Source organism: Lipotes vexillifer, unplaced genomic scaffold (assembly GCF_000442215.2).
Source record: "Lipotes vexillifer unplaced genomic scaffold, Lipotes_vexillifer_v1.1 scaffold387, whole genome shotgun sequence".
Taxonomy (NCBI): domain Eukaryota; kingdom Metazoa; phylum Chordata; class Mammalia; order Artiodactyla; family Lipotidae; genus Lipotes; species Lipotes vexillifer.
The window spans coordinates 4,574,775-4,588,848 of record NW_006795399.1 but is presented as its reverse complement, the minus strand read 5'-3'; the positions used below and the strand labels follow the sequence as shown (position 1 = coordinate 4,588,848).

Below are 14,074 nucleotides of genomic sequence, written 5' to 3'. Positions count from 1 at the left end.
TATTGAACCCAGAATTCTGTCTGATTCCAGAATGTAGGCTTTTCCCATATGCCAAGTATGGGCAAATAAGTGTTTCTAGGCTCTAGCAATCTTACAGTTCAGCTGAGGTGGCAGTATAATATGAAATGGGCAATTAAAGGTGAAAACTAATTTAGGTGTAAAATATGTGCTATAGACCAAGTGCTGTAGGAGTTCAGCAAGGGCTGGACTTGGGATTGTTTGTGCTAGATCCAGAAGATTGGGATTTGGGTCAGCAAGAGGGAAAGCATACATAAATGAGAAAGGCAGAAATGAAAAATGAACATAGGACACTGAGAACATGGTCCCCACTAAGCTGGTGAGTACATAATAGGGGACAGCAGAGCATAAGATTGGCTTAGCATGGAGTGTCTTTAACAAAATTTTTTGGATGAGGATAAGAAATGCAAGTGAGAAAGATCCAATAGGAACTATACTAACCCATAAGGAGGCTGCTGCTATACTGCTGGTCAGCTCCGTAGATATTGGTGTCTTACTGCCTGCCCTTTATTGTCCTCCATCAAGGTGAAAGACCAATAGAAACCTCATGGATCTCTTTAGTAGAACCTGAGTTTCATTGGTAACAGCAGGTAATTCAAATATTTGGGGCCACTATCACCTTATGCTAGGCCCATAGCCTTCTAGGGACTCAATTGCAGTAAATAAGCTGGAACGCAGGTTCTGTTTTCCGAAAATGCAAAGTCTACCTTAGAGATATTTGAAATTTTATTCCATCTTCTTGTTTATTTGAAAAGGTGTTAGAAAGGAGGTAGATATGAAGACAATTCTGTTTGATTTAGAATTTTCTGAGGGCTTTCTGCTTTTTGCCTTGAAAGAAACTTGAAAGGGAGCTGATTTTCTTGAGTTAGGGAGTTAAGGCCTAACTTGGAATGACAAAAATATTATAGTGCTAAAATTTATCTAGTCTTCTAAGATTTAAAGTCTGTCATTAATTTCCCCTTGTTAATCTCAGTTAATTTGGTTCTTCTTTATGGGGCCTATTTCCCAGTTTAGTCTTAATAATTCAACAAATAAATCAGCATATTTATTGAGTGGCTATTGTGTCTTAAGAGGTGGTATTCTAGATCATTGTTTCTCAATATGTGTCCAACGGAACATTTGCACCAAAACCTCCTAGAGTACTTGTTAATGCACACTTCTAGACCCCACTGCAGACCTGCCAATCCTGAATCTCAGGAGACAGGGATTGATCTCAGTTTCTTAAGCACCTTTAAGAATCACTGTACTTAAGTGGTGGTTCTCAAACCTGGGAGAGCACTGAATTTAACCTGGAGGGCTTGTTAAAACAGAGTGCTGGATACTACCCCAGAGTTTTGGATTCAGTAGGTTTGGAGTGGGACCTGAGAATTTGCATGTCTGATAAGTTTCCAGGTGATGCTAATGTGACCACACTTTGAGAATCATTGTGCTAGAGGGATATAAAGAAGTGTTAGATACAATTCCTGTCATTAAGGAGCTTATGATGTAGTTGGGGAGATAAGACATATACTTAAAAATATAACAAGGAATACAGTGTTATATAATGTTTGACAATGAATGGGGTAGTTTGGAGGAGTTGGAATTTAATCTAGGCCCTAAAATGTGAATAGGCTTAAGGTTCAGGAGAGAATAACATAGGCATTCTTGATGGGGATATAAAAGAGGGAAAGTATAAAGGTGGATGGGCCTGGGGTGGTTGATACTTTTTGTCTGGTGTGGAGCTTTATATAGGGCGCTAGTGGAAGGGTAAGGCCAAAAAGGTTGGTGGCAGACTGTGAAGAGCCTTGAAAGCCTGCCCCTCTCCCCCACTTCCACACATTTTACAGACTTACCAAAAATTCTGCACAGCTAGAAAGAGGAAGTCTCCCCTGCTGAGTGTGCAAGAGGAAGCACAGAAGATTCGGAGGCCTGTGAGGTGTAATGACTGCTTTCAGCCATGAGCCAATTGTAGAGGCAACGGGAAGACCAGTGCACCAACCAGGCTGGGTGCCTCCGCCCAGAGGGTGTCACCACCCAAGCTGAAAGTGTTTGGGGAGATCAGACATTGCTGTCTGGATGCTCCTCTCTCTCCGTGGCCATCATGTCTTTGACTTCTGCCTACCAGCATAAATTAGCAGAGAAGCTCACTATCCTGAATGACCGAGGTCAGGGGGTTCTCATCCGAATGTATAACATCAAGAAGGTAAGCATAGGCAAGGGGACTAGTACTAACTATTCCAGCAGTCATAAGGCAGGGAACCCTGAGGCAGGTCCAGCCGTTAGGCTTGCTCCTCTTTCTCACTCGTTTAACTGGCCTTCAGTCACTCAGATTATGTGGGACAGCCAGTGCTGGGAGGCAGAAGCGGAGGCTTTTTTTCAGGGCTTCCGCCTTTCTTGGTATGATTCTCACCCCCAACGAGGGTGTCTGCTTCCTGCTGGGGTTAGAGGTGGGATGGGAAATAACTGTGTTCCGGGTCTCCTGGATAAAAATCTGGGTCTAGAATTCTGGGTCTTATTATTTAGTGCTGGTCCCCCACACTCTGAAGACAGCCAAAGTTGGGTCTCTGGCAAAAACTTTTTCGTGCGAGTACTTTCCCTAAAAGGAAAAAATAGATATGCTATTTGGATTAAAAAAAGAGTAGGTACCTTCTGAGGGACTTAGACTCTGAGACAGTTCTTGCTGTGGTTATATATATGTGTGTTTAGGATAGGAACTTTGGAATTGGGAGAAGCTGGTGGCAAGAGGTGGGCTAGGGGCTGGGCCTAGTGAAGTTAAGAGATAAAGATGGGGGGGGGAGTGGGGAATTTCTGGAAGAGAAAATAGGGGACTTGGGGGAGGGGACTCTGGTGCATTTCATAATAAAACAAATCACTGGGGACATCGTTTCTCTGTCTCCCTATAAATGCCCTTTGGGATAAGATGCTTATATAATGGGCATAATTGTGACACTGATTCTCCCACAGAGTCTAACTCCTGAGCAGCTGCTTTTCTCACTCCTTCCGGCTTCAGCTGAGGGGTGAGGAGAGAGCTTCCTCTTTGTGCTGTGCAAGCAGATGTTAAGCTTTACCCAGCAAGACGAAATGCTGAGGTTATTTAGCTCTTCTGATAGTTGGCTTAATGTCCTGGAACTTGTTCCTGACCTACTCTTATGCTTTTATAATTAATTCCCAGATTCCCTTTCCCTAAGAGAGATTGTGTGAGAATGCATGATGCAGGAAGAGGTGTTTCCAAGGAGCGGGAGAAAGCGTTGAAATATAGTGTTATTTATTTGTGCAGACTTGTTCAGACCCCAAATCCAAGCCCCCTTTCTTACTGGAAAAGTCCATGGAATCATCTCTCAAGTACATCAACAAGAAATTTCCCAACATAGATGTCCGAAACAGCACGGTGAGAATGCTGTCCCTCTTCTCTCCTTTCTCTGAAATAACTCTGTGCTTGGATGGTTCAAACTGTCTTTTGACTGCCTCTCTTTGAACTTGGCAGGGGTTGGTGTAGCCTTCTTTTAGTTTTCCTAAGCTCAACCACAGGGCTTCAGGTTGTTGTAGTCTTAAGAATTCTGAGATAAGATGGGATTCTCCTAGGGTAAACTGGAGCAAAGCATTGCCCCTTTCTCCATTGTAAGATTCACAGGAACACTTTGTTCTTACCAAGAAAGACGGCTCTATCGATGAAGCAATTGCATATATTTTATTGTTGTTCCTATTTCCCCCTCAGTGTTTTGTCGGTTATTGTCTTAGAGTTATGCATCTAGTGTCATATCCCTTACTTCTCCCTTATTAAATGTTAGCCCTAGATTTCTTACCATCTTACCTATAGCATCTTCTCATTCAGCTTCTTTTGACTTGGATGTGAATAATAAACCTCTTTAGCTGAAAGAGACCTTGAAATTTCCTCTCATTTCACACTCTATATCCAGTCAGGATTGCATGCAAACATCCTGCCTAGATAGAGAATATTCTCTGTTTAAAAACCTTCAGAGTTCGAAGACTTTCCAACTTCCTCTGTCAGTGTATTTTAACCCTCTTTAAGAATGTTTTAGGTACAACCCCTGTTCTTCTTGGGTTACTTTGATCAATTGTCCTCTTAATTTGTGTTTTTTGTTTTGTTTCTCTCAGCAACATTTAGGACCAGTACATCGGGAAAAATCTGAGATAATTAGATTCCTCACCAACTACTACCAGTCATTTGTGGACGTTATGGAATTTCGGGTGAGCTCTCTAGCCCAGGTCCCCAATGTTTGGATGTTCTTTTATGTTCCTTATTCCTGTTTCTTGAAAAAATAAGATGTATTGATATATGGAGGGATATCTAAGTTGTATTGTTAAATGAAAGTGAGTTGCAGAATAGTATATGATACAATTTTATTTTTGTTTTAAAAGATACATAAACTTATATACACATAGTGTTAGTATATATATATATATATATATATATATATATATATAATGAAAGATTTGGAATATTTCACATTAAACTGTTAAAAATACCTGCCTTTGGGGGTGGGTTATTATGATTGGCTTTAACTTATTACACTATACATTTTTATATTATTTGAGTTAAAATTTTAAGTATTCTTACCCAATAGTTTATTACAAATCTACTGAAAAATTTCAAGAATGGTACAATGAATATTCTTCTACTCTCCCCCTGGATCTCCTGATTTTTAGTATTTTACCATGTTTGCTTACCTTTTTTTTTTTCTTGAACCATTTGAGTTAGTTGCAGGCATCATGACATTTCCCTCCCTGAACACTTTAGCATACATCTGCTAAGAGCAAGAATATTTTCTTACCTAACCTTAATACAATTATCGTACTCAGGAAATGTAAAATTGCTACAATGTTATAGTTAATATATAGCCCATATTCATATTCCTCTAGTTGTCTCAAGGATCATACATTGAATTTATGATGTCATGTCTCTTAGTTGTCATGTCTCTTTAGCCTTTAATCTAGAATAGTTCTCAGCCTTATTTTGTCTTTCATGACACTGACCTTTTTGAAGCATCCAGACTAGTTATTTTTCAGAATTTCCCTCAGTTTGGATTTGTCTAATTGTTAACAGTGTTTGGTAGCATAATACATGGATGATAAATTGAGCTTTAAACAATGAGCATATACTATTTTTGTAAACATAAACTGTGAAAAATTATTTAGTACAATGTTTCTGAAGGGCAGATCGATATAGTGTTTCAAAAGTCTTAAAAATATATACTTTTAAAAGTAACAATTCTAATTCTAGAAATTTGTCTTAAGGAAACAATCAGAAGTGCAAAGGTATATGTACAAGAATATACTCTGTTGCATTATTTATGATAGTGACAACTTGATAATTGATATATTCAAAACATAGAGGCTTAGTTAAAAGTTCAGAGTATATGTCTATAAATGAATATTATACAGCTGTTAAGGATAACACATATTTATATTAATCGGCATGGAAAAATGTTCTTCACATGTTCTTTAGTATAAAAGCAAATTACAGTATAGCTTATGACAGGAGAGGTCCCTGAAATGTATATTTACATAGATAAATATGCATATAAATAAGGCTGGAACTTCTTTACATAGTGAGATTATGAGTGGCTTTAAAAATTAATTGAAATTATGTTTGTATTTTCTAATTTTTCTGCAATGAACACCTATTATTTATGTATTCAAGAAATAACACAAATTTTAGTCATCTGAGCCATTTAAGTTTGTGATGGTATTATAGTATTTCTTCAGGTGGTACAAGAGTATGGGACCCTGCTTTGGGTTTCCTGTGTTTTCTCTAGGGAGCTAATCCAGGCTGTTCATTAGATCATGCAATGAAGAGAGAAGTTGGGACATGGAAGACCGTAAGGTCTGAGGGAGGGTCAGGTCAGAGGTTAATTCATTTGGAATTGACAGTAGTGGTTAGGAAGAAGGTAGGCACTGGTGGAGGTAGTAGAAGAATGCTGGAAGCATATAAAAAGTCTATTACTAGAAAATTTGTCCAAAGGAGATTTTAGGATACCTCTGGTTGCTGCAGTTCTGAGCGCAAGGAATCTAGTATGCATCATTCAGGGCAGGAAGGGAAATAGAGACACGGAGGTATTGTGCATTGTAAAGTAGGTAGGCTCTGAATCAGACAGACCTCGTTTTAAATCTCAGCCTTATCACTTACAAACTGTATGGCTTTAGACAAGAAACTGTTTGACTCCCAGTTTCTTTATCTATAAAAGGGGAAATGAGATTTACTACATGGGGTATTTGTGAGAATTAAATGAGATAACACATTGAAAACATCTAGTACAGTGTTTAGCATATAATAAAGTAATAGGCCAAACAGATGTTAAATCCATTCCCTTCTGATTCTCTCTTTACAGTATAGTGACACTGGTTGTATGAGAGGCTGAAAGCAAACTTCAGTTATATCTTATATCCCTTGGGAATTGGGTTGCAGGAAGGAGTTGTAGACAGGCCCTCCCAGCAAAGGAGGCAGCATAGACCTAGACAGAGGTCTTGAGGTCATGTAGTATAGACAGAAGATCATGGCCTTCGGGTTCTAATTCTGATACTTTGCCTTACTAGTTTTGTGATCTTTGGGGAGTTTCTTAACTGCTCTTAGCCTCAGTTTCCCCATATGTTACTTTAGATACAGCCTTTTGGGGAAGGTAACTTGGAAACATTTTTTCCCATACATTTAATAAGTTTGCAAATGTATATACCTGTGTAACAACCGCCACAAAGTACAGAAAATTACCATCAACCCAAAGCTTCCCTGCACCGTATTTTCCTCAGTCCATCCCTACCTCCCTGACTCCTGGCCCCAGGCAACCACTGGTCTGCTTTCCAGATTAGGTTTTTCTTTTTCAGGGGTTCATATATATAATTAGAATCTATATAGCATGTTTTCTTTTGTGTCTGGCTTCCTTCACTCAGCATGTTTTTAAGATTTGTTTATGTTTCATGATTTATTTCCTATTTTTGCTGAGCACTATTTCATTGTATGGATACAATCTGTTTATCCACTTACCTGTTGATGGACTTTTGGGTTGTGTCTAGTTTTTGGCCATTATGCACCAGTTGCCATAAACATTTGAGTACAAATCATTTTCCATTTCACTTGGGTAAATAATCTAGAAGTTGAATTGCTAAATCATATGGTATGTATATGTTTAATTTTATAAGAAACTGCCAAACATTTTTTCCAAAGTCATGGTTCCACTTTCCCTTCCCATCAGCAATATGTTAGTGTTCCAGTTGCTCCACATTCTCATCAACACTTGCTTTTAGTCATTCTTTTTTTGTTGTTCTTTGGCCGTGCCAAACAGTTTTCGGGATCTTAGTTCCCTGAACAGGGATTGAACCTGGGCCACTGAAGTGAAAGTGCCAAGTCCTAACCTCTGGACCACCAGGGAACTCCCGAATTTTAGTCATTCTGATGGGTGTGTGTAGTGATATCTTCTTGTGATTTTAATTTGCATTTCCCTGATGACTAATATTATTAGGCGTCTTTTCATGTGCTTGTTTGTCATTTTTATATTTTTAATTGTAAAGAGACTGTTCAAATCTTTTGGCAACGTATTTTAAAAATAAAAATATATATACCCTTTGATCTAGCAGTTCCACTTTTGTAGAAATGAAAGTACCAATGTGCAGTGGATAGGGCCAGGAATTGGAACAAAGCAAACACTCATCAGTGGGAAAAAGGCAGAATGAATTGGCCATACCATGGGCTATTATGCAGCCATTAATAAGAGGTACATTAGTGCTCTACCAGATGACTTGAGGACTTTTAGCAGGTAAGGTTGAATAAGAAAAGTAAAATGATAAGAACAGTGTAATATTATCTCAAATTTTTAACACAAATGATTTTCAAAAAGACCCCTCTCTCTCTTTTTCTCCCTATCTGATAGAATTATATAAATAGGATGAAAATTAAGAAAGGACATACCAGGTTGTTAAAGTGGTTTACCTGAGGGTTGGGCAAGATGGAGGGTGGGTGCTGATGTTGCGGGGAGGGAAGTATCCATAGTAAAACTGCATATTTATTTAGGTAAAATTATGTATGCAAAGAAAAAGAATCCCTGTCACACTGAAATGAGGTTAAATGAAGTATATGCAACTTACCTAGTAAGTACTTAGTACATAGTAGGTGATCAGTAAACAGAAACATGTAGAAAGTTGGGTAGTTTTCCCATTTGTTAATGATTAACTTCTGAGAATAAGAGACAGAATCAAAGAACAGACTGATTTTGGGATTCATCAATAAAAATGGGTCTGAGTTTTGGTATTTTAGAAACAGCCTATCAGATGGTCTGCATCTTATAACCTTTTTTTGTGGAGGAAGGGGGCACTGGGATGATAAGATCAGGGAAAGTGTGCATAATGTAGTAGTGACTTGTGCCTGTGGAGACATGGGCATCCAGTAGGGTAGCCTGATAGGGGCCCACGGACAGCTTACGGAGGAGGAACTCCCTCTACTCAGCAACCCTCTCTTATGTTATTCAGGGGCTCTCTAGGACCTCCAAGGGAGAGAACCTTCCCCTCAAATTCTGGTAGTACATGTCATCTTCTCTTTATTCTTTATTCATTCTGATCTCCGATTCTACCCCCAGGATCATGTATATGAACTTCTCAACACGATTGATGCCTGCCAGTGCCATTTTGATATTGTAAGATTCTTGGCAATTCTCTTCTATCCTAGAGCCACGGAAATTGTCTCTGTTGGGACAGTGTGGGGTGAGATGGGACTGGAGGAATGGCTGTTTCCCCAGGACTATAATATAATATATATAATATAATATATACTGTATAATGAATGAATGGCTATTAATTCCAGGACTATAATTCTTTTGTAAAAATGTTGAAGTTAAAGTGTATTTACGGGCTTCCCTGGTGGCACAGTGGTTGAGAGTCCGTCTGCTGGTGCAGGGGACGCGGGTTCGTGCCCCAGTCTGGGAAGATCCCACATGCCACGGAGCGGCTGGGCCCATGAGCCGTGGCTGCTGAGCCTGTGTGTCTGGAGCCTGTGCTCCGCAACGGGAGAGGCCACAACAGTGAGAGGCCCGCTTACCACAAAAAAAAAAAAAGTGTATTTGCATGTTAAGCAGATCAGCAATGTGATTTATTTAATCCAGATTCACATAAAAATCTTCTTATTCTACCTCCTCCAACCTCTAAATGCCACCTTATTTCCTGGCCTCCTTATATCTTGAGCTCACTTTTAGCTCCTGAATTTTGTTAAAATATTCTCCTTCTGAACTTGCAGTCTTGTCAGTTTCTCCTTCTAAATAGATCTTTCCAGAGTCTGTTTAGCACTGTCTGGAATGGTTGGGGAAATAGTGGTTAATAGGCCTTGCTGTTTTTGGGTTCCTGTGTATTTTCCTTGTAGAATCTCAACTTTGACTTCACTCGGAGTTACCTGGACTTGATAGTGACCTATACCTCAGTAATTTTACTTCTGTCACGGATTGAGGATCGACGGGTACTCATTGGCGTGTACAACTGTGCCCATGAGATGCTGCATGGACATAGGTGAGTTGAGATATACAAGATGAAGAATCTCATACATAGTGCTATGAGGTAAAAGTGGATACAAGAGAAATAGATGGCATGCTTTCTCATGTGAGAATCTATAGTCTATATGATAACCCAGGCAAAATAAAGCAATTGCATTGTCTCTAATGAGTTTTTAATCCTGGGCTGGCTGCCACTCTGCTTTTGAGGTTATTGCAAAAGGCAAAGAAAATTCTTTTTAATATTGGTAGGAATAATATTAGTAAAGTTAAAGCCATTAGAGGTAAGTAATGTTTGAAAATACATTTGGAGCCAAATATAAATGGATTTTGGATTATCTGCAATTCTTTGCCTTTCCATTACTGCAAATAAAAGTATTTAAGGGCTGAAAAAACTAAAGACCAGAGGGATCAGAGTGGGCCGTGGAACATTGTTCTGTGTATGATGTGTATTCCCATGTGCCTACATGAATACCTAGGCACATGACTTATCATTCGCTTTGAATGTATATATGTTCTTTTGGGTTGTATACAGATTTGGGTCCAGCCATATTACTTGATTTGTGACTAATCAATATGAATTTATAGAATACCTATCATGTGTCCAACCTTATTTCAGGCGCTTATAATGAAGAAACTTTCATGGACCAGCCCCAAATCATGTGATTCTATCTTACCTGGGCCTGGAGTGGGTTATCTGTATATGTAATTCACAGTTTAGTATCTTTGGAGGTGGTGGAGAATACCAGACTATGTACCATCGTTATCCTATATGCAAACATGAGAGTTTACGTCATGTTTAAGGGAGGGCTGTAACTCCTTTTTCCTATGCTTTCAGTGATCCCAGTTTTGCCCGTCTGGGTCAGATGGTCTTGGAGTATGACCACCCTCTGAAGAAGCTGACAGAGGAGTTTGGGCCTCACACAAAGGCAGGTTTCTTGAGAGAGTGGAGAATTCCTCAGGCAGAAGTATGTTGTCCCCATCATTGACATTGGAGATTCATTTGTTTTTCTCCACAGGCTGTGAGTGGAGCCCTGCTTTCTTTGCACTTTCTGTTTGTCCGAAGGAACCAGGGGGCTGAGCAGTGGCGTAGTGCCCAGCTTCTAAGTATCATCAGCACCCCTGCAGCCATGATTAACCCTGCTAATTCAGACACAGTGAGTTCCCTTTTCCTCTTGTCAGTGGAAGCATTCTCTTTCCAAGGCCATCTCTTTTGAGGGTGCTTCTTTTCAGGAAATATCAGCCCTAAGAGTGCTTTAGCCCTCTTCTAGGATATGCCTCTGAGTTGATCACCTCTTGTGGCTAAAAAAATCATAGTTGGGTTGGAGATTTTCTTTGAACCAGGATTAGTGTGTGCCTGCCCACAGAAGGAATTTAATAAATGTTCATAGAATGAATGAATGGATGAAACTGAGTCATTAGGCACCTATTCAGCCCAGCAGGAACTTGAGCATAGATGTTAATTAATTAACAAATGTTTTTATTCAACCACTATCGGCCCAAGGTCCTTACTTCAAAGAATTTATAATCTAGTAGGAAGATATGCCATGTATTCATAAAAATACAACAGACGGTGCAAGAGTATGAGAAGCACCAAACAAGTGACGTATACTTTACATGGTAAAAGAATCCAAGGGAGACGGAAATCATGAGATTTTGAGTATTACTCTCCTGAATTGTTGAAGAGAAGTTATGTCAAACCATTTGTTTGTCCAAGTTCCTTTTTCTTTTCTCAACTATATTATTGTTTCCTCACTCCACTTCTAGTGCCTCACCTCCATTATTGGCAGGCTTCCCAGATATTGGCTTATCAAAGTACCCTTATCCAGTCTGGTAAAATAAAAGTTGGTTTTGATACTCAAATTCTAGCTTGACTGCCCTTGTCTTGACTGCCTTAGTCTTTAGCGTAGACCAAGTTAAATAACTGCTAGACCATCTCTGCCTCTCTTCTCATAGATGGCCTGTGAGTACCTGTCTGTGGAAGTGATGGAGCGCTGGATTGTCAGTAAGTTTTGTGGGATGAGGTGGGAACAGACATAGCATGTTATATGGAGATCAAATTCTAAAAGTCTACCTCTGCACTGTTTTACCCACCCACAGTTGGGTTTCTTCTTTGTCACGGGTGCCTCAACTCCAATAGCCAGTGCCAGAAGCTGTGGAAGCTGTGTCTGCAGGGTTCCCTGTACATCACCCTCATACGGGAGGATGTGCTACAAGTGCACAAGGTCACCGAGGATCTGTTTAGCGGTTTGAAAGGGTGAGATATGAGGTCCCAGCTAATCTTTTAGCCCCTCCTGACAGGGATTTTTAGCCCCTCCTGACATCCTTTTCTAGTCTCCATAAGTGTCCCAAGTACAGGTGTTAAGGAATAATTCTAATTATTGAAGAAATATTTATTGAATACATTCTATTTACTAGGTACTTCACTTGATACATTAGTTAATAAGATAGCATAGAGGTTAAGATAATGGATTCTGAAACCAGATTACCAGGGTTTGAATTCCAGCTCTACCACTTACTGGCTATGTAATCTTGGGCAAGTTACTTAGCTTCTCTATGCCATGCCTCAATTTGTCTATAAATAATAATGGTACTTCCCTATGACCTACCTCATAGGGTTGTTATGAGGAATGAAAGAGTAACTATTTATAAAGCATGTAGAAAAGTGCCTGGTACTTTGTAAGTGCAATATATGTGCTTATTAAATAAAAAAGACAGAATCTCTGCTCTCAAAGAGCTTGCAAATTAGTGAAAAATAGATAAACTGTTGTGATATAATAAGGGATTATGATGTATAAACCTAAAGTGCTTTAGAAGGATACTTAAACTGGCCCTGGAGGATCCAGGAAAACCTGGAGACAGACCTGAAGAATTAAAAAGGGGAAGCGTGTGTGTGTGTGTGTGTGTGTGTGTGTGCGCTGGAGTGGTGGGGGTGGGGATGGAAAGGCAGGGAAATTGCTTAAGGCAGAGAAAGATACTTTAGGCAGAGAAACTATCAAGATTTCGAGGCAAAAGGGAGCATGGCAAGTTCTAAGAAATTCATATAGCCCAGGTTACAAAAATGAAGATGTTGTCAAGAGACAGCTTTGGAGAGGTAAGCTGGGGCCTTGGATGTCCTGTCATGGGGTTTGAGCCTGTTCTAAAAAGGCTAGGGAGGACTTCCCTGGTGGCGCAGCAGTTAAGAATCTGCCTGTCAGTGCAGGGGACACGGGTTTGGTCCCTGGTCTGGGAAGATCCCACATGCTGCGGAGCAACTACTGAACCTGTGCTGTAGAGCCCGTGCGCCACAACTACTGACCCCGCGTGCCTAGAGCCTGTGCTCCGCAACAAGAGAAGCCACCGCAGTGAGAAGCCCGCGCACCACAACGAAGGGTAGCCCCTGCTCGCCGCAACTAGAGAAAACTCGTGCGCAGCAATGAAGACCAAATGCAGCCAAAAATAAATAAATAAATTTATTTTTTTAAAAAAAGGGATAGGGAGCCACTGAGTGATTTTTCTTTTCTTTTTTTATAAATTTTTTTATTTTTGACTGCGTTGGGTCTTCGTTGCTGTGCGCAGGCTTTTCTCTAGTTGCAGCGAGCGGGGGCTACTCTTCGTTGCGGTGCGCGGGCTTCTCACTGCGGTGGCTTCTCTTGTTGCGGAGCACGGGCTCTAGGCACGCAGGCTACAGTAGTTGTGGCGTGCGGGCTCAGTAGTTGTGGCTCGTGGGCTCTAGAGTGCAGGCTCAGTAGTTGTGGCGCTCGGGCTTAGGTGCTCCGCGGCATGTGGGATCTTGGACCTGGACCAGGTCTTGAATCCATGTCCCCTGCATTGGCAGGCGGATTCTTAACCACTGTGCCACCAGGGAGGTCCCCATTGAGTGATTTTTAAACAGGGGAGTAACACAATGATATTTGCATTTTAGAAAAAGTCACTCTGGCTGCAGGGAAGAAAAGATGTTAGGTGGAAAAAAACTACAAGCAGGGATTAATTAAGTAAATTAGGAGGAATTGAGGGTGAAGTCAAGGTTTCTGGATTGGATACTTGGTATTCCTTAAGATAAAGAACATATGATAAAAGCTGGTTTGTGGGGGAAAGGTTGTGAATTCAGTTTTAAGCTGTTTGAATTTGAAGTATTTGTAGCACAGTGAAGTTAGATGTAGACTCTTACCTGTGATTGTGGAACTTAGGGGCAAGATCTGGATTCAGATAAAGCTTGGCAAAACGGTAATCAAAGCTTGTGGGAGTAGGTGAGATTACTCACGGCGAATGTGTGGAGTGGGAAGAGACTGGGATAGAACCTCTGAGAACATTGAAATTTAAGGGCCAGCAGAGGCAGAGAAATCAGTGAGAGGTGCTGAGAAGAAGAATAACAGAGGCAAGGGAAGAAGACATGCTAAGAAGAAAGGACCAGTTATCTATAAATATGTTAGACGCTGTTGGGAGGTCAAATAAAATGAGGACAGAAAAATGTTCGTTGAATTTGGCTGTAAAGATGGTCTTAGTCCCCTTCTTGTGGATAACTTCAGTTGAGTGCTGAGGTCAAAACCTGGACTGCAGTGGGTTTAGGACCAAATGGGAGATAAGGAATTTAGTAAATAACTCTTTTTTTT

At 40.3% G+C, this 14,074-nt stretch overlaps 1 protein-coding gene across 1 annotated transcript in view; it reads left to right on the top strand.

Annotated features, from left to right (window-relative positions):
- Positions 1 to 2,098: 2,098 nt before the first annotated feature.
- The window catches only part of NCKAP1L (NCK associated protein 1 like), a 42,679-nt gene continuing 30,703 nt past the window's right edge, over positions 2,099 to 14,074 (top strand). Inside the window, exons 1-9 of the mRNA XM_007467778.1 lie at positions 2,099 to 2,200; positions 3,275 to 3,385; positions 4,114 to 4,206; positions 8,583 to 8,639; positions 9,359 to 9,501; positions 10,321 to 10,411; positions 10,502 to 10,639; positions 11,439 to 11,487; positions 11,583 to 11,739. Coding sequence (XP_007467840.1) covers positions 2,099 to 2,200; positions 3,275 to 3,385; positions 4,114 to 4,206; positions 8,583 to 8,639; positions 9,359 to 9,501; positions 10,321 to 10,411; positions 10,502 to 10,639; positions 11,439 to 11,487; positions 11,583 to 11,739 — 941 coding nt within the window. The remainder of the gene's footprint in view (positions 2,201 to 3,274; positions 3,386 to 4,113; positions 4,207 to 8,582; positions 8,640 to 9,358; positions 9,502 to 10,320; positions 10,412 to 10,501; positions 10,640 to 11,438; positions 11,488 to 11,582; positions 11,740 to 14,074) is intronic.